This window comes from Choloepus didactylus, chromosome 7 (genome assembly GCF_015220235.1).
Source record: "Choloepus didactylus isolate mChoDid1 chromosome 7, mChoDid1.pri, whole genome shotgun sequence".
NCBI classification, from domain to species: domain Eukaryota; kingdom Metazoa; phylum Chordata; class Mammalia; order Pilosa; family Megalonychidae; genus Choloepus; species Choloepus didactylus.
In genome coordinates, this window is record NC_051313.1 from 42,270,016 (window position 1) to 42,294,956 (window position 24,941).

Sequence of the window (24,941 nt, forward strand, 5' to 3'; positions counted from 1 at the left end):
GGATGCCCGCTATCACCACTGTTATTCAACATTGTGCTGGAAGTGCTAGCCAGGGCAATCCGGCAAGACAAAGAAATAAAAGGCATCCAAATTGGAAAAGAAGAAGTAAAACTGTCATTGTTTGCAGATGATATGATCTTATATCTAGAAAACCCTGAGAAATCGACGATACAGCTACTAGAGCTAATAAACAAATTTAGCAAAGTAGCGGGATACAAGGTTAATGCACATAAGTCAGTAATGTTTCTATATGCTAGAAATGAACAAACTGAAGAGACACTCAAGAAAAAGATACCATTTTCAATAGCAACTAAAAAAATCAAGTACCTAGGAATAAACTTAACCAAAGATGTAAAAGACCTATACAAAGAAAACTACATAACTCTACTAAAAGAAATAGAAGGGGACCTCAAAAGATGGAAAAATATTCCATGTTCATGGATAGGAAGACTAAATATCATTAAGATGTCAATTCTACCCAAACTCATCTACAGATTCAATGCAATCCCAATCAAAATTCCAACCACCTACTTTGCAGACTTGGAAAAGCTAGTTATCAAATTTATTTGGAAAGGGAAGATGCCTCGAATTGCTAAAGACACTCTAAAAAAGAAAAACGAAGTGGGAGGACTTACACTCCCTGACTTTGAAGCTTATTATAAAGCCACAGTTGCCAAAACAGCATGGTACTGGCACAAAGATAGACATATAGATCAATGGAATCGAGTTGAGAATTTGGAGATAGACCCTCAGATCTATGGCCGACTGATCTTTGATAAGGCCCCCAAAGTCACTGAACTGAGTCATAATGGTCTTTTCAACAAATGGGGCTGGGAGAGTTGGATATCCATATCCAAAAGAATGAAAGAGGACCCCTACCTCACCCCCTACACAAAAATTAACTCAAAATGGACCAAAGATCTCAATATGAAAGAAAGTACCATAAAACTCCTAGAAGATAATGTAGGAAAACATCTTCAAGACCTTGTATTAGGTGGCCACTTCCTAGACTTTACACCCAAAGCACAAGCAACAAAAGAGAAAATAGATAAATGGGAACTCCTCAAGCTTAGAAGTTTCTGCACCTCAAAGGAATTTCTCAAAAAGGTAAAGAGGCAGCCAACTCAATGGGAAAAAATTTTTGGAAACCATGTATCTGACAAAAGACTGATATCTTGCATATATAAAGAAATCCTACAACTAAATGACAATAGTACAGTCGGCCCAATTATAAAATGGGCAAAAGATATGAAAAGACAGTTCTCTGAAGAGGAAATACAAATGGCCAAGAAACACATGAAAAAATGTTCAGCTTCACTAGCTATCAGAGAGATGCAAATTAAGACCACAATGAGATAACATCTAACACCGATTAGAATGGCTGCCATTAAACAAACAGGAAACTACAAATGCTGGAGGGGATGTGGAGAAATTGGAACTCTTATTCACTGTTGGTGGGACTGTATAATGGTTCAGCCACTCTGGAAGTCAGTCTGGCAGTTCCTTAGAAAACTAGATATAGAGTTACCATTCGACCCAGCGATTGCACTTCTCGGTATATACCCGGAAGATCGGAAAGCAGTGACACGAACAGATATCTGCACGCCAATGTTCATAGCAGCATTATTCACAATTGCCAAGAGATGGAAACAACCCAAATGTCCTTCAACAGATGAGTGGATAAATAAAATGTGGTATATACACACGATGGAATACTACGCGGCAGTAAGAAGGAACGATCTCATGAAACATATGACAACATGGATGAACCTTGAAGACATAATGCTAAGCGAAATAAGCCAGGCACAAAAAGAGAAATATTATATGCTACCACTAATGTGAACTTTGAAAAATATAAAACAAATGGCTTATAATGTAGAATGTAGGGGAACTAGCAATAGAGAGCAATTAAGGAAGGGGGAACAATAATCCAAGAAGAACAGATAAGCCATTTAACGTTCTTGGGATGCCCAGGAATGACTATGGTCTGTTAATTTCTGATGGAGATAGTAGGAGCAAGTTCACAGAAATGTTGCTATATTAGGTAACTTTCTTGGGGTAAAGTAGGAACATGTTGGAAGTTAAGCAGTTATCTTAGGTTAGTTGTCTTTTTCTTACTCCCTTGTTATGGTCTCTTTAAAATGTTCTTTTATTGTATGTTTGTTTTCTTTTTAACTTTTTTTTCATACACTTGATTTAAAAAAGAAGGGAAAGTTAAAAAAAAAAAAAAAAAAACAAGGAAAAAAAAAAATGCAGTGCCCCCTTGAGGAGCCTGTGGAGAATGCAGGGGTATTCGCCTACCCCACCTCCATGGTTGCTAACATGACCACAGACATAGGGGACTGGTGGTTTGATGGGTTGAGCCCTCTACCACAGGTTTTACCCTTGGGAAGACGGTTGCTGCAAAGGAGAGGCTAGGCCTCCCTATGGTTGTGCCTAAGAGCCTCCTCCCGAATGCCTCTTTGTTGCTCAGATGTGGCCCTCTCTCTCTAGCTAAGCCAACTTGAAAGGTGAAATCACTGCCCTCCCCCCTACGTGGGATCAGACACCCAGGGGAGTGAATCTCCCTGGCAACGTGGAATATGACTCCCGGGGAGGAATGCAGACCTGGCATCGTGGGACGGAGAACATCTTCTTGACCAAAAGGGGGATGTGAAACGAAATGAAATAAGCTTCAGTGGCAGAGAGAATCCAAAAGGAGCCGAGAGGTCACTCTGGTGGGCACTGTTACGCACACTTTAGACAACCCTTCTTAGGTTCTAAAGAATTGGGGTAGCTGGTGGTGGATACCTGAAACTATCAAACTACAACCCAGAACCCATGAATCTCGTAGACAGTTGTATAAAAATGTAGCTTATGAGGGGTGACAAGGGGATTGGGAAAGCCATAAGGACCACACTCCACTTTGTCTAGTTTATGGATGGATGAGTAGAAAAATAGGGGAAGGAAACAGACAAAGGTACCCAGTGTTCTTTTTTACTTCAATTGCTCTTTTTCACTCTAATTATTATTCTTGTTATTCTTGTGTGTGTGCTAATGAAGGTGTCAGGGATTGATTTGGGTGATGAATGTACAACTATGTAATGGTACTGTGAACAATCGAAAGTACGATTTGTTTTGTATGACTGCGTGGTATATGAATATATCTCAATAAAATGAGGATTAAAAAAAAAAAAAAAAGAAGAAGACATAATGCTGAGCAAAATAAGCCAGGCACAAAAAGAGAGATATTGTATGTTACCACTAATGTGAATTCTGTGAAAAATGTACAATGTTTTATACTGTAGAATGTAGGGGACCTAGAGATACCAATTAGTGGAGGGGGAATGATAATCTAATAAGAACAGGTAAACTATGGAGGGTAATCTCAATGTTATGGGAATGCTCAGGAATGATTATGGTTTGTAAACTTGCTTGGATATAGTAAGATCATGTTGGAAGCAATAGAGTTATTTTAGGTTTTTTTTTTCTCTTATTCCTTTGTTTTCTTAGGGGTTGTTAATTTTCTTGGGGTATGGTAGGAACATGTGGGAAGCAATGTAGTTATTTTAGATTATTTGTTTTTCTTACTCGTCTGTTTGGACATGGTTTATTAATTTTCTTGGGGTATGGTAGGAACATATTGGAAGCAAAGTAGGTATTTTAGGTTATTTGTTTTCCTTAATCCATTGCTTTGTTTGAAATGTTGTGGGGTTTTTTTTTTGGTTGTTGTTTGCCTGTTTGTTTTTAATTTTTTGATAAAGTTAAAAAATTGAAAAAAAATCAGTAGAAAAATGGGAGTAAAAACTAAATGACAAATAGGGTGGGATGGGGGGAGGGTTTGGGTATTCTCTTTTCACTTTTATTTTTTATTCTTATTCTGATTCTTTCTGATGTAAGGAAAATGTTCAGAAATAGATTGTGGTGATGAACGCATAACTATATGATCATACTGTGAACAGTTGATTGTATACCATGGATGTCTGTATGGTTTGTGAATATATTACAATAAAACTGAATTAAAAAAAAAAAAAAAAAAGAAAGACTGTCCTAGTTTGCTAATGCTGCCAGAATGCAAAACACCAGAAATGGATTGGCTTTTATAAAAGGGGTTTAGTTGGTTACACAGTTACAGTCTTAAGGCCATAAAGTGTCCAAGATAACGCATCAACAATCCAGTTACCTTCACCAGTTCTTTATGTCTAGGTAGATGCTGATGGGTAGCTAGAAGCACTGCTGCCTTACAGCCAGCTTCCACACTGGCCCTTCACAGATCACTGCAGGATGGCCAATGGTGTCTGGAAAACCTCTGTTAACTGGGAAGGCATGTGGCTGGCGTCTGCTCCAGAGTTCTGGTTTCAAAATGGCTTTCTCCCAGGACGTTCCTCTCTAGATTTCAGCTTCTATCCAAAATGTCACTCTTAGTTGCTTTGGGGGCATTTTTCATCTCTTAGCTTCTCTGGAGCAAAAGTCTGCTTTCAACAGCCGTCTTCAGTCTCTCATCTACAGCTCCTTTCTCAGGTCCTGTGCGTTCTTCAAAGTGTCCCTCTTGGCTGCAGCAAGCTCACTCCTTCTGTCTGAGCTTACATGGTGCTCCAGTAAACCAATCAAGGCCCATGATGAAAGGACAGGGCCACACCTCCATGGAAACTATCCAGTCAGAGTCATCACCCACAGTTGGGTGTGGTGCATCTCCATGGAAACAACCTAATTCAAATGTTCCAACTTAATCCCCACTAATATGTCTGCCCCCACAAGACTGCATCAAAGAACATGGATTTTTCTGGGGGACAAAATATATACAAACTGGTACAAAGACATAGATAAATTAAAAGTAAAAGGTTTGAAGAGATAGATATATCAAGCAAACACTAATTTTAAAACGCTGAAGTGGCTATATTAATATCAGACATATAATTCAGAACAAGGAATATTACCAGGGTTAAAGAGAGTTATTTCATAATGATAAAGGGGTCAATTCATCAACAGCACATATCAGTTCTAAAGATTTATGTACCTAATAATAGAGTTCCAAAATACATAAAGCAAAAACTGATGGAATTGTAAGGAGAAACAGATAAATCCACAGTTATAGTTGGAAATTTCAACACTTCTTTCTCAATAATTGATAGAAGGAGTAGACAAAAAATCAGTAAGGATATATAGGATTTGAACAACTCTATCAGCCAACTTGATAAAGGATATTTAACAACATTCCATCCAATAACAGCAGAATACATAGTCTTCTCAAGTACATGTGGAACATTCTCCAGGAAAGATCATATTCTGGGCCTTAAAACAAGTCTCAAGAATTTAAAGGGATTTAAATCATAGAAAGTAGGTTCTCTGACCATAATGGATTAAATTTAGGAATGTGTAACAGAAACATATCCAGAAAAATCACCAAATGTTCAGAAACAAAGCAACACACTTCTAAATCCATGTGTGAAAGAAGAAATCACAAGGGAAAACATGACATATTAAAATGTGTGTGATGCAGCTAAAGCACTACTTAGAAGGAAATTTATAACATTAGATGCTTGTATTAGAAGATCAGAAAATCTAAAAGCAAGGATCTAAGTTCTACATTAAGAAGTAAGAAAAAGAACAAATCAAATCCAAAATAAGCAGAAGGTGAGGAAATATTAAAGCAAAGTAAAAAACTAGTGAAATAGAAAACAGAAAGCAAAAGAGAAAATCAACTAAAACAAACGCTGTTCCTTTGAAAAGATCAATAAATTAAAAAAAAAACTTCAATCAGCATGATTAGGATAAGAAAATGGAGAAGACGCTTTATCTTTTTTTTTTTTAATTTTTATTATGGAAAATTTCACACACATACAAATGTAAACCAAAATTTGAATGTAAACAAATTGAGAAAAACATGTTTTTGTAATGAGTGATAACTAGACATTTGTGCGAGAACATGATATGAACTGGCTTGATGTCAGCCAGAGGGGTACTTCCTATAAAAACCCAGTGCAGACACCATTTCAGTGAGCATCAGGTCAGATGGGGGTTCATACCCCCCACTCTGATTCCTGGCTATGCCCCTGCTATGTGCCTGCTACGCTACGAGATTTGCTTTCACTGACATCACTGCAACCAGACATGAGCTTTGGAACTTACACGGAACGCCACGACAGTCGTGACTCCCAAGGCTTCTCATTAAAGGTACTGCCTACTTTCTGCCAGCCCTCAAGTCAATGGACTTCGGAGACTCTGGTATCCTCCACCTTCAAATATGTTGTGTGCCCTTGACCTGGTTATTGCACTTATGTTACATAGGCAGTTTGCTTGATTAAGCAAGCAAATAAACTGCATAGAGCATTCAAACTAGAGTCATGCTGAATTTGCTTTCAAATGCTGCATTTACTTTCTATTTCGATCTGCTCTCAAGTTTGTTACAACTACATTTACAGGTCAGATTATCTTTGGAGTAGATAAACCAATTTTTCTTCTATGTCATGATATGAAGAAGGAATAAAATTTAATTTGCAAACATCAAAAATGATCCAAACATCTTCCTCCTTTCCCAAGACTGAAGGATTAGCCAAATTAACAGCCTGAACTCCAAGAAAGTAGGTGGCTCCTCTAATTACCAGAGGCAAAAATTCTGTCCCTTACCCTCTGAAATTAGACCTCCGGAATGCCTAGTCCTGCTGAAGGAAGGGAAAACGACCTTTGATTTTGCACTGATTGACAGTGAGCATGCAAGCATATGCTAGGGTTTGTACCTGGTAATTGTACCTGGTGAGTAGGCAGGCACATGGCCAGAGTCTCCACAACAGTCAGGATTTACCAGGAGGGTAGTCAGTATAACCCCCTCTCCTCCCAGGAATGACAAAGATAACCTGATGGGCTCCTCATCCTGATCAGGTGTTTTCTTTCACAGCTAATGGGCCCTCAAAGGTAGGAAAAACTTAACCAAGTTCAACTAGGAAAATGCTATGTTGTCTTCTGCTTTGTGTAACTTTCTCTGTATGGATACCTTTCTGTATCCTTTGCTGCTAGAGAAATTTTATATTCTTTAACGCTATCTGTGTATTTCCTCATCAGTATCATCAGTGCTCCATTGTGACACCATGCAAAGTAATGTCAGAAGTAGGAATAATATGAATGTGGCAGGCTCAGCTAGATGAGACCATCCAGGGAACAGAAAGGAAAGGACTATAGCTGGTCCATCTTTGCCATAAGACCATAAAAACCTTGTTGTACATGATGAGAGAGAAATTGTTTCAATGGGATATGCACACTGCCTGACTTTTGGCAGACTAGCACATGGTCCTGAAAACAAACTGCATGATAAAAGGAAGCTGGGCTAGACTTAATCATTTTCAGGTTGCTTCTTTAGCAGGTGTTTAGAGGTTCTTCCAAGGAAATTGAAACAGGAAATGACTGGTCTGGCAGTCTCTAACAGCTAAGAAAAACTGAGACTGAGATTGAAACTGGAGATTTCAGCTTGGACAGAAACACCTGGAATGGTAACAATGGAGCGTGGGAGAAGGGCCCAAGATGTCCTGGAGACCCTACTGAATGGGAAGCTAGCAACTTTCCAGGAAGAAGACAGATCTCTGCCAAAGTTTTAGGTATGGGAAAATATACGAATCGAGCTAAGACACATTTTTAATTTTCAATGATATGGTTCTCCCAGTTTTCAACGATATGGTTCTCCAAGGAGAAAAGATGTGTATAGGAAATATCAGTAGGTAAAAAGTAAGAAGCTTTTAATTGCAGGGACATGTGTTTTAATGTCTATGAGCACCAGTCTTTGTCTCCACAGACCTTTCTTCTAAAACAGAGTAATAACCTGGAAACTCTGTGTTCTGTACCAGCTGTTTTTTTTTTTTTTAATGGTGTTCAAGTATATATATAGTCTCAAAAATGATTTTGTATTTGGAATAGGTGTTCCCTAGTGGAAAATTAAGAATACTTGAGACATGAAACTTCCTCTGGTAAATGTATTTAAGAAAAAACTTTTTGAAATCTGTAATCTGTTCAAAAGATGGATGAACATGTACTGTGAATATCTGGGCTGTCTGAGATGTTGCAATTTACATTACTTATAATTTTCAGGATGATCCATAGTCCCCATATACATGAAATTGAAATAGTCTTCAGACAATTTAATTGAAGTATTAAATAACTGAACAATGTGCTGTAGATGTAATTTTGTAGAAGTGGTGGATGACTTCAGGGGATAGGAGCCAAGCAAAATAAAGGGAGAGAGCCTGGCTTCTTTAAGGTTAAAAGTCTGATAAGTGCCTCCTGTTGGGGGAGACAGTCCTCCCTGTGTCTCTCCTGGTGCTCCTACCCATCTTGCAGAGTATGCCAAGAATGCAAGTCCCTAACTCTCTCTCAAGGTTGTTTTGCAGCAAGCAACCTTGAGAGATGAGGCAATGTCTTCCTCAAGACAAAAAGCAGGCTTGCTTACTTTTGGTTATAATGTGGCAGATGCCCCAGCTCATGGGTCTTCTCCTATAATATGTAAAACCCCACTGCCTATGTGGGCATCTACCTGGTCCCTCCAAGCACGCATCTGGGCCCTTTGTGTGGGACTTGGGAACAGACCCAAACATGCTGATACTCACACTGCTAGCTATGCTGAGAGTAATAAAACTCTTTGTCTCTGACCCAGGTCTCTTGTAAGTCTTCTGCCAGCATCCATGAACTAATAACAGGCTAAACCATTAGCTTGTAAGTATGGTAAAATCAAATGTCACAACCCATTTGGTTTGGTTTAAAATCTTTGCTTGAGGCTGTGGCTTATAAAGTAGGGGTCAGGTGTTTGTATGTGTATATGTGCATATGGTGGGATATGATGTTTGAACAGGAAAACCCTACCACCACCACCAGTTCTTTCAAAAGACCTAGCATCAAGAAGAAACTTACTAACGCAGCTCCTGAATGAAAAAAAAAAGAGACAGAAAGTGAAGGGTGAGATGACGGTGACTTGACCTCCTCTCCCCAGGAAATCAGTAGCCCTTCACAGAAGTGACAGCAAAATGGCCTGGGTAGCATCCCACAGAGCCCTGAGTAGTGGTGTTTTTGGCCTGAATATGGATGCTCATTGCATATGTAAAGTGATAGCCTCTGGTACCACTGGCATCCAAGCAAAGTGCCAATCTGAAGCAATTAAATTCCTCTGGAATGCATGGGATAGGGCCACCCTTGACACCAAAGAGTTCAGAATAAATCACTAGTCCAAGACCACACCCAGATGCAAACAGGAAGCCCAATGTTTGATCAACCTGTTGGGATTCTAGCAAATCATATTCCACACTTGGGGACCTTACTGGGTCCTATCCACCAAACCATCAAGAAGAAACTGACTTTATGCAAACCTCTGAGGTGATCATGTAGTTAAGCATAGAATGAAAAATTGGACAACCATTGGTGTTCTAATCTATCAAAAAGTTTGAATATTTTCACTTAAACTCTTTGTGGCTTATAACTTGCAAAATTTAAATTCTCTTGGGTGAATTTGTTCTTGTGGAAACCAGACAATATTATAAACTATAGAAATTGTTCTGGGTCAAATTTTTTTTTTATAGTTTTTAAAGTCTCTGGTAAGGCTTGGTATTAATTAGATTCCATTTTCAGACAATGAATACTTCGAGTCATTTAAAGACCATATATGGAATTCTGCTTGTATGAATTTCTGACGTACTACTTGGTGCTCTAGAGAGAGGTTAGAGTTTTGTTTTTCTTTTCAGGTAGTTGGTGCTCCAGTGAAATTTATAAGGGGGTAATCTGGTCTTGCATATTCAGGAACCAATTCTAGATGTTTGGCACGAGGGTAAAAAGAGAAAAGAAAGAAACAATGGAGGCCATAAACCAAACACATGCTTTAATAGGACAATATATAGCATGGTACATTAAGATGTGTTACAGGAAGAAAATCAGATGAATATGTTTTCTTATAAGAGCAAGATAAAAAGAAACTTAGTTAAATTGGATATATTAACATGACCTCAGGACATCTTTTATTTTTTTGACTTGGTCTTGAAAGAAGTTCTATCCCAGTGCTAATGTGAAACAATATAATATACATCTCTAGCAACCCATGTTGATATCTCATATTATTCTCCCACCTCAAAAATGACTTTAATTCCTAATTCTCCCCAGGGATACACATCACACTTACCCTCTGACTGGGGTATGCCCCAAGGCTCTCTATTCTTGATTATCAGACTACTCTCAACCGCTATTGACATTAAAACCATGAACAAACCTAACTTCCTTGAGGATTGAGTTAATTTATATATTTTTAAGAAAGAGGCTCTAGAGTTTCATGGTGTCCTTTGTAGATTCTAGTCTCCTGGACTCTGGGACATTGTTTGCTTCTGTTTTCCCCCCAGTACATGCTTTGGGTTCAAAACAGAATTTCATCGTGATAGAAATGCATTATTTTATCAAGAAGAGGAAGGGCCAACCCAGGGTAGGTCAGAGAGAGGAAATGGCCATCCTCCAAGCAAAGGCAGCTTTTCCATCTCCTGTAAATGTCACTGAGACTTCTCTAGTACTACACACATTTCATGATTCAGACCCAGACTACCATCTTTCTTTAAGGAACTTACCATAAGAAAAATGTTTTAATTCCCCCATAAAAAGATACACTTAGTAGGAAACTGAGGGTACAAAGGATTATCTCCTTTGAGAAAGAATAAAGAAACTAAAAATAAATTAATTTATAAATACTGGAAGATCAAGAAATAGAAAGCAAAGAATCAGGGAAAGGTTTCAAGTACCAGAAAAACAAACAGACCAGAAAACACAAACATAAAAGAAATCGGGGGAAAAAAAGTCCAAGTTAAAGCATGAAAAAAAGTGTATTAAGAATTTTTTAAAATTATAAAGTACTTTAAAGACAAGGCACTTAAGGGCAGATGAAGAACCTCCTATAATAATCATCAGAATCTGAATAATAAACTAAAATTGTCCCCTTGGTACACTGTAAAGTATGCAATTTTAATTACGTGATTTTTCTAGCTAATTTCTGCTTCAAAAACAGTAAAGTACTTCTGCTTACAAGGTGGCAGAGAAAAGAACTTTACTGAACCTCTCACATGCACGTTGTCATCAAAATTTAAATTACCAGCAACATGCCTTTTAGTTAAACCAAAATTAATCCTTAGACAGATCTACTTACAGAGCACCCACTATGTGCCAAACACCTCCAGCAAAAAGAAACAACAGTTTTCATTTGTAAAGCACTTTTTTTTCCTTCTTAGGTTCTAACAAATGACACTTTTAACCAAACTATATTTGTTATCGTTAACTGCCTGTGCTGAATCCATCTAGTATTACCAATTGCTTCTAACCAGGAAGAGACCTAGTTTTTAAAAGACAAAATACATCCAGTTGTACTTGTGTATATACATTTTACTTAGTTATGTATGGAAGTTAATCAACAATGGTAAATACAAACAGACTGTCTGGCAAAATGAGAAAACAATTTTGGGGGAACAAAAATGACAGACTTATCAGAAGCTGTCCACAAATAATTAATTACTTTAGCACAATAAAGATATTATTTTAATATGAGAGTCTCTTATGAGAGGATACTCATTACTTTCTAACCATCTGTCATCACTCCTTCCCCCCCAAACTAATTAAGGTTTCTTCCAATCACACATTAAAAGTGATGCAATGCGGACGGCAAAAAGCAGTTTAAAGAAGTCAACATTGTAACATTTTACAGTTTAAAAATCCCAGCTTCAGAATTAGGCTTTCACCTTCTAGTAATTACCTAGTTTATTTTTCTCATCTTTTCCTGATTCATTATTAGATAGTAAATGTACGAAAATAAAAAAATAAAATAAAATAAAATAACTTACAGGTAGTAGAGTTTTCCTGCTGCAGGAAGTACCCTTTTCCGGTAATCTATCCCAGAATCTAGCTGTACCGTATTACAGTGTTCCTATAATCCAAACACATAAAATGTCCTTTTAAACAAGTGTGGCTCAGAATTAAAATGTGTCTGCTATTCTATTCTTTTCTTTAATTTTTGAAGATTTCCCTCAATAGAATAATATCGTGAGATTAGGACAAAACAATAGAACTCACGTAAGATTCATAAACCTGAAGTTGCAATATTAAACACATATAAAGCAATAAAATAACAGTGTAAAAACTCTACCAAACCAGTCCACCAGTGCCATCAGCAAATTCCCCCAAATAGTGGCCTTTAGTTTCTGTGGGGTTTTTGTTTTGTTTTGTTTTGTTTTTAAAGCCCCATTTCTGTTACCCTGAAGAGCAGCCAGATGCTATCAGGCTATTGTGACTATCACGGGTCTTCGGCATCACAAAGGGGGAGAGACAGTCTAAGTGGGCTGGGCCATTTTAAACCAAACGACCGTATGAAAATGATGCCATCGATACACCTGGCCTTCACTTCTCCATGACTGCTGCTGCCCTTGTCCAGCCATCAGTGTCCTTCAGAGCCCCTTCCTGCTGTGGACACTTCCCTTCAGCCTGCGTGGTCCTGTGCCACTGACATCCTTCTCTTCTCTCAATTACTCTGTCTTTCCATTCCCCCAGGATGCATATGTACATGCACTTGCATACACACACACACACACACCCCAAAACTTACTATGGAAACAAATGAACTTTTGCTGTACCTACCTTGGTCGGCTGGATATGGGGGTTGGGGGGTGAGGAGTGAGGAGGCATATGTGTGTGTGTGTGTGATTCTAGAATGATTATGAGCAAGGTTTTCAGGACAATTCAAGAAACATCTACAGACTAACCCTTTTCGTTTGCATTCAAAAGGAAAATTACTTTTTTAAAACTTATAAGGCAAAATTAGTTTTTAATGACTTTACTGATTTTATCAATGAAAAAAATGCATTTCCCAAACCTTTTGGGACAAGGTAATTATGGCAGATTGTATTTTCCAAAGATGGGTGCAATAAATCTCCATCCCAACATGTTCTTCTTACAATGTGACTAACATTCCAACCACCAAGAAGTGGAGTCTATGCCCCCCTCCCCTTGAATCTTGTGACTATGGTGGAAATGATGCTGTGCGATATTCGGTGTGGGTTTCGAGGCAGCTGCTAACTTTTTGGCTGGAAAACTTGTTCTGGAACCCTGAACTGCCAGGTGAGCATCCAGCTACTGGAGGCCACCATACTCTGACAAAGCCTAAAGTAGCCCATGCAGAGAGACAACCTGGATAGGCCCTGAGACCACATGGAGACAGAGACATCAAACCAGTTCCCAGCCGTTCCAGCTCGAGCCACTGTTGTACCGAGAGAGCCAGACCTGCCAGCTGAGCCCTCCTCAAATTCCTGACCCACAGAAACCAGAAGAGATAATAAAACAATGTCGTTTTAAGTCTCTAAATTTTGTAGTGATTTGTTATGTAGCAACAGATAATCAGAGCAGTACTATCTGGGCACACTTGAGAAGCAGCACCATTTGTTCTCCCTGAAACTGCATCCTGGGCTATACTGCTATGCACAGGCTGAGGGCTCTTTATCTTCGCACTAGAGGGAAAAGATTGTACACAGGGAGAAGGGGCACAGCAGCCACAGAATACAATCCCCTCCTCCCTTGCTGCAGCTGCTAAGGGGCCCCATGGAGTTAAAGAGGGTGACTGATTATCCCAATTTACCCGGGACGGAGGGATTTCTCTGGATGCAGAACTTTCAGGGCTAACACCAAGACAGTCCTGAACAAACTGGGATGATGGGCTCACCATTAGGGGTTGAACTGTATCTTCCTCCAAAAGATATGTTGAAGTCCTAACCCCTGCTACCTCAGAATGTGACCTTGTTTGGAAACAGGGTCATTGCAGTTGGAATTGGTTAAGAGGAGGTTGTAGTGGAGTAGGGCAGCCCCCTGGCCCAGTATGACAGGTCTCCTTATAAGAAGAGCCCGGAGACAGGAGAAGGCCATGTGACAACGGAGGCAGAGACTGAAGTGCTGCGGCCGCAAGCCAAAGAATGCCAAGGATGGTGGGCAAATCACCAGAAGGTAGGGAGAGGCAAGGAAGAAGTCTCCCCTGTGGGTTCCAGAGGGAGCATGGGCCTGTCAGCACCTTGTTCTTGCACTTCTGGCCTCCAGAACTGAGAGACAACTTCTGTTGTTTTAAGCCACCAAGTCTGTGATACTTTGTTATGGCAGCCCTAGAAGACTAAGACAGTCCTACCCTAGGAGTCAAGACCCAGATAACTGGGCTGGAAGGCTGGTATAGGCAGAGCATTTTAATTTATATATTAGCAAATTGTGAATTTCATTGGTATAAATTAATCCTCAAGAATCTGGTCTTCTAGGGAGACCCATACAGCTGGGCTTTGGAACTACATGTTTGAAAAATGACCCCCTAACCTAATAAAGTCATGCTGCCTATACTGTGTGGCTTGGGCAGCCAGTTGGCCTCCCCATATAACATGCTAGCATTCCAAAATGCTCAAACCCATTCCAAAGGCCAGGTCTCCACAGCTGGGCCCTGTAAGCCATCCCACCAGAAAAGAATACAGCAGTGCTTAAATACATGCATTCCACATCCCCTTGCCTCAGATGATCTGTGTTTAAAAACATACCAACAATCAAAACAAAACAAAACAAAACAAAACAAAAGGTGTAGCCATATACCTCTCTTCTCCCCTTAACGTTAATGGAGTAAACCTGGGAAAAGAAATGCTTCCTCGCCCCTTTCCTTTCTTTAATTGCACCCAATGCAAAGAAAGAAGGACACACACACTTGTTAAGCAGTACTTCTTTCTCTCTCTGAGGGAAACGTTTTTCTATCTCTTATGGTAAGGAAGGGTCACTGATTCATAAGCCAGAGGATACAGCTATACCGTAGAAAGTAGAATATACGGTATAGCAAAGTACACTTCAAATAAATGCATTTCTCTGGGTTCTCTATTTCTTTTTAAACTACAATTTATCTGGTAAGACTTTAATATTCCTAATTTAGTCAAAAATTTTTCCTCTTTTATTTTTACTATTAAAAAAATAAGGCTAATGGACGTTATACAAGCTTTAATTTATCCTTCTGGGTAACTAACTTCTCTATCATATGAGTGATTAAACCCTACAAAATGATTGCATTTGTACATTCACTAATCACCACCAAGGAAAGCCTAATCAGTAGCAAAAGAACTATAACTGGAGCCCTTAGATGTTAGTTCTTAATTGTTTGAAAAACACTAACAACTGGTTTATATTTTTAAAGGATAATAAACCTCAGATTTTTAGATTTTACTCAACCTAGATTCTTCAAAACACTTTGCAATGAGGTGGAGGAGGGTAAAAAGTTATTTCCAAACTGAGAATGAATCTAGTCAAAAGGGAATGATCTCTAAGTAATTCCCTAATTTCCAAGGATATTTACAAAACCTGTGACCTCTTATCACCAACCAATTCAAATGCACAAAATTAATCAGCCACCAAACTAAACTTATTTGGAAATAGTTTGTATATCTATGTATACAAAGGACAAATACAATTACACAACCCAAAAATGCAACTAGGAAATTTAGGGAAGAAAAGGAGGGAGAGTAACATACTTTTGTAAGCATACTCATGAGTCTTTGATATGGGACAGAAAAATGTACTTCTAAGAGAATTACATTATAGCAGTTTACATTTTCCTCAAGATCTATTGTGTGTATTTTTGAAAATTCTGAGACATTGCCATCACAAAACAATTTTTTAAAGCTTCTACTATGACTTTTCCATTCCCAATGGGAACAAAAGAGTAACAATAATAAATATTGTGGGAGAATTCTTTAAAACCACAACTTATTAACCTCTTAAGCAAAGATTAAAATAAAGATTTGTCTACCTTAAATAATTTTTATTATAAAAGTAATATTGCTTAACTACAGAAAATTTGGAAAAAGAAGGGAAAAAAAACAACCACTTCTCACTTTTAAAGTCAATATTTTATGCTTTATCTAAATGATGACATTATTAGAAATCTAAAGGATCAAAATTATTGGGAGTTTTTCTTGATAATATTCAACTGATTGTTTTTATAATTTTTTAATAAGTAACCTGTAAAAGTAATAAATAGTTGAGACTTTCTAGTTCCAAGAAATAAAATATTTAAACCACTAATGACTATCTTAATTCTTAATTCTCTAAAATGCATCTTCTTTAAACTAAAAAGGTGATCCATGCTCAGGTAAAAGGTACAAACAATATTAAAAGTAGAAAAGTAGAAATGAAAACTTCCATCACCTTCCCAGAAAAAAAAAAGGTTTGATATATACCTTATATCCTTCAAGTTTTTCCCATATACAGACATGATGATAGATTGATAGATGATCACTGATAGAACATCCTATACACACTGTTTTAAGCTTAGCTCTTTCTGATTTCTTAAAAGTTCTAGATCGAAATATAGGAAAGCTATACCATATACTGTAGTACTTCATTTGTTAAGAATACACTTACACAAGTAAATGACAAGTAAGAGATAAGCAAAATATGGAACAACAACAACAAAAGGTGGGAGATTGAGTAGGGAAGGGTCTTTAATTTTTTTCTCTTTATTTGAAGCAGCTATACATTCTAAGATAACTATGAGCTACTACTTCTAAGCTTAAGCAATGATATATAAAAATACAACACACAAACTTACACACTTTTAAGCTTTTATAATTTAAGTATAACAAACACAGAAAAGTACACAAATCATTCAGTGACAAGTTCAATCAAGAAATAGAACATTATGGGCACTTAGAAGAGCTTTATATACATGGACTCATATAATATGTATTCTTTTGTGATTAGGTTCTTTTGTGCCTGAGATTCATCCATTTTGTTGTGCATAGCTGTAGTTTACTGATGGCTTTATCAATATGATCATATGTGAATATACCACAATTTATTGATTCATTCAACTGTGATGGACATTTGGGGTATTTCTCATTATTAGCTCTCACAAGTAATGCAGACACAAATAGTCCTGCACCTGATTTTGGTGCATGTGTGTAAATGATTTTGTTGGGTGTTTACCCTAGAAGAGGAACCTGCTTAACCTTAGGGTATGAATATGTACAGCTTAGGTGGATATTGTCTGTTTTCCAAGGTTTTCCAATTTACACTCCCACCAGTAGTGTATGAGCATTCCTAAGTGTTTGTTTGCTGCTGCTATATAAAAATACAATTGATTTTTTAATATTGGCCTGGTATCCAGCAACGTGGAAACTCACTTATTAATGTAATCTTTTGTATATTGATATTCAGGATGATACTAAAGATGTTCCATATCTTTTGTAAATATGATACATTTAATTTATATCACAAAAAATGTATAATTAGGATTTAACAAATTCCTCACCAAATTCAACATTTACATTTTGGGTCAACCTAACAGACATTATTAAGCCGGGTACAGCTCTGGTTCCTAGGCATACAGTGATGAATAAGATACAGCTTTTGCTCTGTAGAATTCTGTAGAATTCAGACATTTGCCTCAAGTTACCATTTCCTTCTCCTCCCAAAAATAGATATAATTTTTCAAAGTTAATAAATCCTCTGCCCATTGCCTAGCTGTGTGTTTTAGCATATTATTTAACCTCTTCAGTGTGCCAATTTTCTCCTACATAAAATAAAGGAATTGAATTATGATCCCTTTCAGCTCTACAATTCTTAACACTACTATTGCTGAAATTCTCTTGCTTCAGGGCTCTTCAGGGCTAAGTTCTTCTTCTGGTTGATTGCATTTTGGAGTAGACTCCAGCCTCATAGTCTACCTCAAGCTACTTCGGGTTCCTTTGCTTTCTTATCATTTCATACCCCAAAGCAAATAAAAACTTCCTTTTTCCTACGACCCCACTCTTACTTCCCTGGCAACACCAGTTGTCTCTCAGGTTTAAAATACTCACACCCTATCAACTTAGTAGGTAAGGGCTTCATCCCTTCTCTTTATCAAGCATTTTCAAAATTTCTCCCCCAATTCAAAAAGCAGAAAAAAGAAGACATTTACCAATTGTGAAATACCTATTATGTGTCCCAATTATTCCGGGCAACTTGCATTTATCTCATATAATCCTCACAATAACCACACCAAGGGCAAGGTATTAATTTTTTTAATCCCCGTATTATAATTGAGGAAACTTAGAACCAGAGAAGTTCTCTTTAAAAAAAAAGAATCACTAATAGTCTACCTTGTTCCATCAATAAGCATAATGAGACGGCACTAAAACAAAAAACTGTAAGAAGCTGAAAAGCACATCTACATTAAAGTGTTTGTAAGGTGAGCCACAAATCTGACTCTTCCTGCAACCACAGTTTAAAGGGGAACATAGTAAATTTACAGTTCACAGAGCTCCCAAAAAGGTCACCAAGTTTGTAGGTGGCTGAGCCATGAGTTGGCCAGGTCAGTCTTGCTCCAAAATCCATGGTCTTTCCACCATGTCACACTGCTTTATTAAACTGCAGCCACAGGATCATTTTTGTCTAACCCTACACAATTTACATGATTAGTTTTCACTCCCTGACCCCTCCCTCCCTATTCCAAATTAATTACACCTGCACAGTGTAAATACGCTAATTACTCGTCTAAGGGTCCTACTATATGATTGTATTATGATTTCCTTTAGGTATTAAGTCCAAAACTGTGTATGAGATAAATGCACTTCATACTAAAGTCTACAGTATAGTGCGTTATATGATAATGAGTTTCTAACATATAGGATCTTTTCTGTGTTTATTTAATTCATCTGTCCAACTCATCGTCCACTGTTTTTATGACCTTTACTTGGTCATTTAAAGCAATGCTGTCAGCATTGGAAGGTAAACTTCGAAGAGCAGAGACTGCATCTGCTTAACTCACTGCATGGCACTGGGTACTTTCAGGCCCTGAAAGCAGGATTTGAGTCTGATGGTGATGACGATTTCTCCTTTCTCCTGGGTGCAGAAAGGAAAGTACAAACTATTCTCTGACAATGACTCTCTTCTACAAAAATACACACAAAGTTACTATTCATGTTTTCAAAGGTCCCATTACAAGACCAGCACAAATAGTAAGAGAATTGGGGTGTAAATAAATGGGTCCATCTTTAACACCAACATCATCATAACAGCAAACCCTGATACAGGGTTTACCACGTGCCAGGCATATTCTAAGCTCTTTAGATACGTTCCTCTCATTTAATCCTCTCAACCACTCTATGAGGCATTATTATTGTCCCCGTTTCGGAAGATAGATAAGGAAATTAAAACACAGAAATGTTAAATAATTTGCCCATCGTAAAAGAGCTCAAAAGTGGCAGAGTCAAGATTCAAACCCAAAGATTTTGGCTCCAGTGTTCATGTGCTCTACCACTTGCCAGAGTGTCATTATAGCCCAGAATATGTCCAAGCAACCACAGCCCTTGCAAGTTTTCCTATAATGATCAGAACAGTAGAAACAGATTTGGGGTTTCAAGCCTGTAAGTTCCGTGAGAGAAGGATCATGTCTGTGTTGTTCACCATTATATGCCCAACACATAGCACCATGTCTAGTACATAGGGTCCAGTACATAGTAAATATTCTTCCATGGAATGAATCACTAGCAAACACATGTATAATGCAAAGCGTAGGTGCAAGTCAAAGTCAGGAACCACAGAAGTCCCCTAGAGCAATCTCTTTCCTCAAGCAGTTTTTGTGACAAAATGGACCATTCCCCAGCCAGGTTTCTGCCAGCTCTGAGGTCAGAAACTGAGGAAATGGCAAGATTTCAAATAGACCACAACTTAGGGTTCACAGCCCATCACTGCCTACTCATCATCAAGCCTCACCACCCACATCTGAGGGCTACACACTCAAGCAACTACATCAGGGAAATATTTTCTCCTGGGAGGTGGAATCTTACACCCAAAAATGATGGCTGTACAAGTTCAAAATCTTCAATTCCTCAACTGTCTTATCTTAACATTCTTTTCAAGATACTCTTTCATTTTGATCTTGAGCTATGGGGACCTCCATGGTTCCCACACCTATGGTAACTGATCTCTTTACTACTTAGCTGAGTTTCTTCTCTCAGCTGAATAGCTGGAGGACTGATTCAGTGACTCCTTTCCTCACAGCCCCGGAACTTACCAACTCTGGGGGCACAGCCTGGGTTCTCCCCATATGCCAATCCTGTGTCTCTCAACTCTGGATACTCACTTTTGCACAGCTTCAGAACTGAGTTCTTCATTCACTGTTCTTTCTTCTTCCAGTAATGAAATAAAATTTAATGACGGTTCCTAAACTCCTTTTTTGGATCTCTAAAATTTTCTTTGTTTTTGCAAAACTCTATCTCCCTCTCATTTTACTTCCTCACCTTCTAGCATCAACAGCCAGTATCTGCATAGCATGGAGGTCCTAACAAATCAACAGCAACCTCCAAAGCCTCTCTCGGAAAGTGAGACCTCCAAGCCTCCCTCTTTGGGACACTGTTTCCTCTTGCACATGTTTAGCAAACATCATTATAGCTGTTTTAGATTGAGTTGAATGCACCTGATTATTTCATGATGACTTCTGGCTAAAGGTAGATTTTCATCACAGTCGAAGTGAGAGAACAGTAACACAAAAAGTAATTTGAAGATGTTCTTTTTCACTTTAATTTTTATTCTTATTATTTTTGTGTGTGTGATAATGAAAATGTCAAAAATTAATTTTGGTGATGAATGCACAACTATATAATGGTACTATAAACAACTGAATGCACACTTTGTTTTGTATGACTGCATGGTATGTGAATATATCTCAATAAAAATGAATTAAAAAAAACAGATTGATGAAGAAACCTTGAGGGCACTACATTGAGTGATATAAGTTGACAAATAAGGACAAATATTGCATGGTCTCACTGATATGAACTAATTATAATATGTAAACTCATAGACATGAAATACAAGTTACCAGAATGTAGATCGAGGTTAAAGAATGGGGAGTGGTTGCTTATTATGAGCAGAATGTTCAACTAGGTTGAACTTAAATGTTTGGAAATGAACAGAGGTGATGGAAGCATGTTATTGTGAGAATAACTAACAGGGGAATCGTATGTGAATATGGTGGAAAGGGGAAGAAGCTTAGAGTCACGTGAGTCACCAGAAGAAAAGTTGGAGGTTAAAAAATGGCAATGTATAAAACAGTGAATCTTGTGGTGGACAATGTCTGTGATTAACAGTACAAATATTAGAAATCTCTTTCATGAACTAGAACAAATGTATGACATTATAACTAGAAGTTAATAATAGAGGGGTATATAGGGAAAATATATAACTATTGCAAACTATGTATTACAGTTAGTAGTATTTTAACATTCTTTCATCAATAGTAACAAATGTACTATACCAATACTATGAGTCAATAATGGAGGGGGGGTGGTTATGGTATGGGAGGATTTGAGTTTTCATTTTCTGTCTTTATTTCTTTTCTGGAGTGATGAAACTGTTCTAAAAATTGAAAAAAAAATAATTGTAATGATGGATACACAGCTGTATGATGGTACCGTGGGCAACTGATTGTGCACTTTGGACCTTTGGATAATTGTATGGTATGTAAACAATCTCAATAAAATTAAATTTTAATAAAAGAATAAAGGCAAAAGATCAGAAAAAAAGTAATTTGAAGATAGACAAGCAAAAAACCACTGTTTATAAGATGTACTTATAAGAGATACTTAGCTAGGGAATAGAGGACTGTAGGTCCAAAAGTAAGAGAGACCCTAACAAGGCAAGATCAGGAAATGCCCTCCTTTCTGACTTAAGTGAAGAAAATATCCATGTACCATAGAAGGTGTTCAATAAAATTGCTCTGGGGGAAGAATCCTCCAACACTATTATCTGAAGGCTGCTTATTAATGAGATCAAGGGATTTCATGTAACAATAAATTCCTGTAACAGTGTAATTGGCCAAAACCACTTGTTAACTTACGGATTGTAATATGTAAAAGAATTTGTCAAAATGACAATGGGAAATGTAATGACAAATTCTAAAAGGAGAGTGAATCATCATGAAACCTAGAAAAATAAAAGGCAAGGAACAGCAAGTTTTTGGCATGCTGTTCAAGGAGAGATCACCAATCAAACCCTTTAGGAAAGAAAGATCAGGCTTTCCACACTGTGGTTTATATGTCCTTAAGAATACCTGACTCCTCCATTCTAAAACTGAAGGCTCACTGAGCAATCTTCTAAGAAGCAGGCTGACATCAACACCTTCATAATAGGAAGGAGCCATTGCTTCCTACTCAGTCTCTTAGGGAGAGGTCTTGTTTGAATCAGTCTCCTCAGAGACCACTGCGGCCCTCACTTTTCTATCCGTTCATCCCACAAGTATTTACTGAGTGTCTGCTATGAGTACAACTCTGTGCAAAGGGCTGGGGATATGTTGGTGAATAACAGAATCATGGTTGCTACTCTCATAAAGCTTCCTGCCTAGCAGAGAAGACAGATAATTAAGAAATCAGAGGATGACAGTGCTATGATAGCAGCAGAACAGGGTGCTATGGAACACTCAGCAGAAACAATTACCTCGCAGGAAGTGACAGTTAAGCCAATTTAGCTAAGGGAGAGAAGTGGTAGGGAAGAATGTTCTAAACTTGGGAAATAAAACCTATGAATATGTAGATGCAAGAGAGTCTTGGTTCATTTGGGATCTAAAAGTAGTTTAGAATAAAAGAGTTAGGATGCTTTCAGTTACATGAATCACAACAGTGGCTTAAAAATAGCCAAAACCATCCTGAAAAAGAAGAACAAGGCTGGAGGACTCATATTTCCCAATTCCAAAACTTACTACAAAGCTACAGTAATCAGAACAGTGTGATAATGATGTAAGGACAGACATACACTTTTCAACAAATGGGGCTGGGAGAGTTGGATATCCATATCCAAAAGAATGAAAGAGGACCCCTACCTCACCCCCTACACAAAAATTAACTCAAAATGGACCAAAGATCTCAATATAAAAGAAAGTACCATAAAACTCCTAGAAGATAATGTAGGAAAACATCTTCAAGACCTTGTATTAGGAGGCCACTTCCTAGACTTTACACCCAAAGCACAAGCAACAAAAGAGAAAATAGATAAATGGGAACTCCTCAAGCTTAGAAGTTTCTGCACCTCAAAGGAATTTCTCAAAAAGGTAAAGAGGCAGCCAACTCAATGGGAAAAAATTTTTGGAAACCATGTATCTGACAAAAGACTGATATCTTGCATATACAAAGAAATCCTACAACTCAATGACAATAGTACAGACAGCCCAATTATAAAATGGGCAAAAGATATGAAAAGACAGTTCTCTGAAGAGGAAATACAAATGGCCAAGAAACACATGAAAAAATGTTCAGCTTCACTAGCTATTAGAGAGATGCAAATTAAGACCACAATGAGATACCATCTAACACCGGTTAGAATGGCTGCCATTAAACAAACAGGAAACTACAAATGCTGGAGGGGATGTGGAGAAATTGGAACTCTTATTCGTTGTTGGTGGGACTGTATAATGGTTCAGCCACTCTGGAAGTCAGTCTGGCAGTTCCTTAGAAAACTAGATATAGAGTTACCATTCGACCCAGCGATTGCACTTCTCGGTATATACCCGGAAGGTCGGAAAGCAGTGACACGAACAGATATCTGCACGCCAATGTTCATAGCAGCATTATTCACAATTGCCAAGAGATGGAAACAACCCAAATGTCCTTCAACAGATGAGTGGATAAATAAAATGTGGTATATACACACGATGGAATACTACGCGGCAGTAGAAGGAACGATCTGGTGAAACATATGACAACATGGATGAACCTTGAAGACATAATGCTGAGCGAAATAAGCCAGGCACAAAAAGAGAAATATTATATGCTACCACTAATGTGAACTTTGAAAAATGTAAAACAAATGGTTTATAATGTAGAATGTAGGGGAACTAGCAGTAAAGAGCAATTAAGGAAGGGGGAACAATAATCCAAGAAGAACAGATAAGCTATTTAACGTTCTGGGGATGCCCAGAAATGACTATGGTCTGTTAATTTCTGATGGATGTAGTAGGAACAAGTTCACTGAAATGTTGCTATATTATGTAACTTTCTTGGGGTAAAGTAGGAACATGTTGGAAGTTAAGCAGTTATCTTAGGTTAGTTGTCTTTTTCTTACTCCCTTGTTATGGTCTCTTTGAAATGTTCTTTTATTGTATGTTTGTTTTCTTTTTAACTTTTTTTTTCATACAGTTGATTTAAAAAAGAAGGGAAAGTTAAAAAAAAAAAAAAAAAGAAAAAAGACAAACAAGGAAAAAAAAAAAAAAAGATGTAGTGCCCCCTTGAGGAGCCTGTGGAGAATGCAGGGGTATTCGCCTACCCCACCTCCATGGTTGCTAACATGACCACAGACCTAGGGGACTGGTGGTTTGATGGGTTGAGCCCTCTACCATAAGTTTTACCCTTGGGAAGACGGTTGCTGCAAAGGAGAGGCTAGGCCTCCCTGTATTTGTGCCTAAGAGTCTCCTCCTGAATGCCTCTTTGTTGCTCAGATGTGGCCCTCTCTCTCTGGCTAAGCCAACTTGAAAGGTGAAATCACTGCCCTCCCCCCTACGTGGGATCAGACACCCAGGGAAGTGAATCTCCCTGGCAACGTGGAATATGACTCCCGGGGAGGAATGTAGACCCGGCATCGTGGGATGGAGAACATCTTCTTGACCAAAAGGGGGATGTGAAAGGAAATGAAATAAGCTTCAGTGGCAGAGAGATTCCAAAACGAGCCGAGAGATCACTCTGGTGGGCACTCTTACGCACACTTTAGACAACCCTTTTTTAGGTTCTAAAGAATTGGGGTAGCTGGTGGTGGATACCTGAAACTATTAAACTACAACCCAGAACCCATGAATCTCGAAGACAGTTGTATAAAAATGTAGCTTATGAGGGGTGACAGTGGGATTGGGAATGCCATAAGGACCAAACTCCACTTTGTCTAGTTTATGGATGGATGTGTAGAAAAGTAGGGGAAGCAAACAAACAGACAAAGGTACC

General features: G+C 38.1%; 1 protein-coding gene across 2 annotated transcripts in view; it reads right to left on the minus strand.

Annotated features, from left to right (window-relative positions):
- AFG1L (AFG1 like ATPase) overlaps positions 1–24,941 on the minus strand; it is a 234,430-nt gene that overhangs the window by 71,545 nt on the left and 137,944 nt on the right. For both annotated transcript variants that reach the window (XM_037842307.1, XM_037842306.1), the window contains exon 8: positions 11,820–11,902. In XM_037842307.1, coding sequence (XP_037698235.1) covers positions 11,820–11,902 — 83 coding nt within the window. The remainder of the gene's footprint in view (positions 1–11,819; positions 11,903–24,941) is intronic.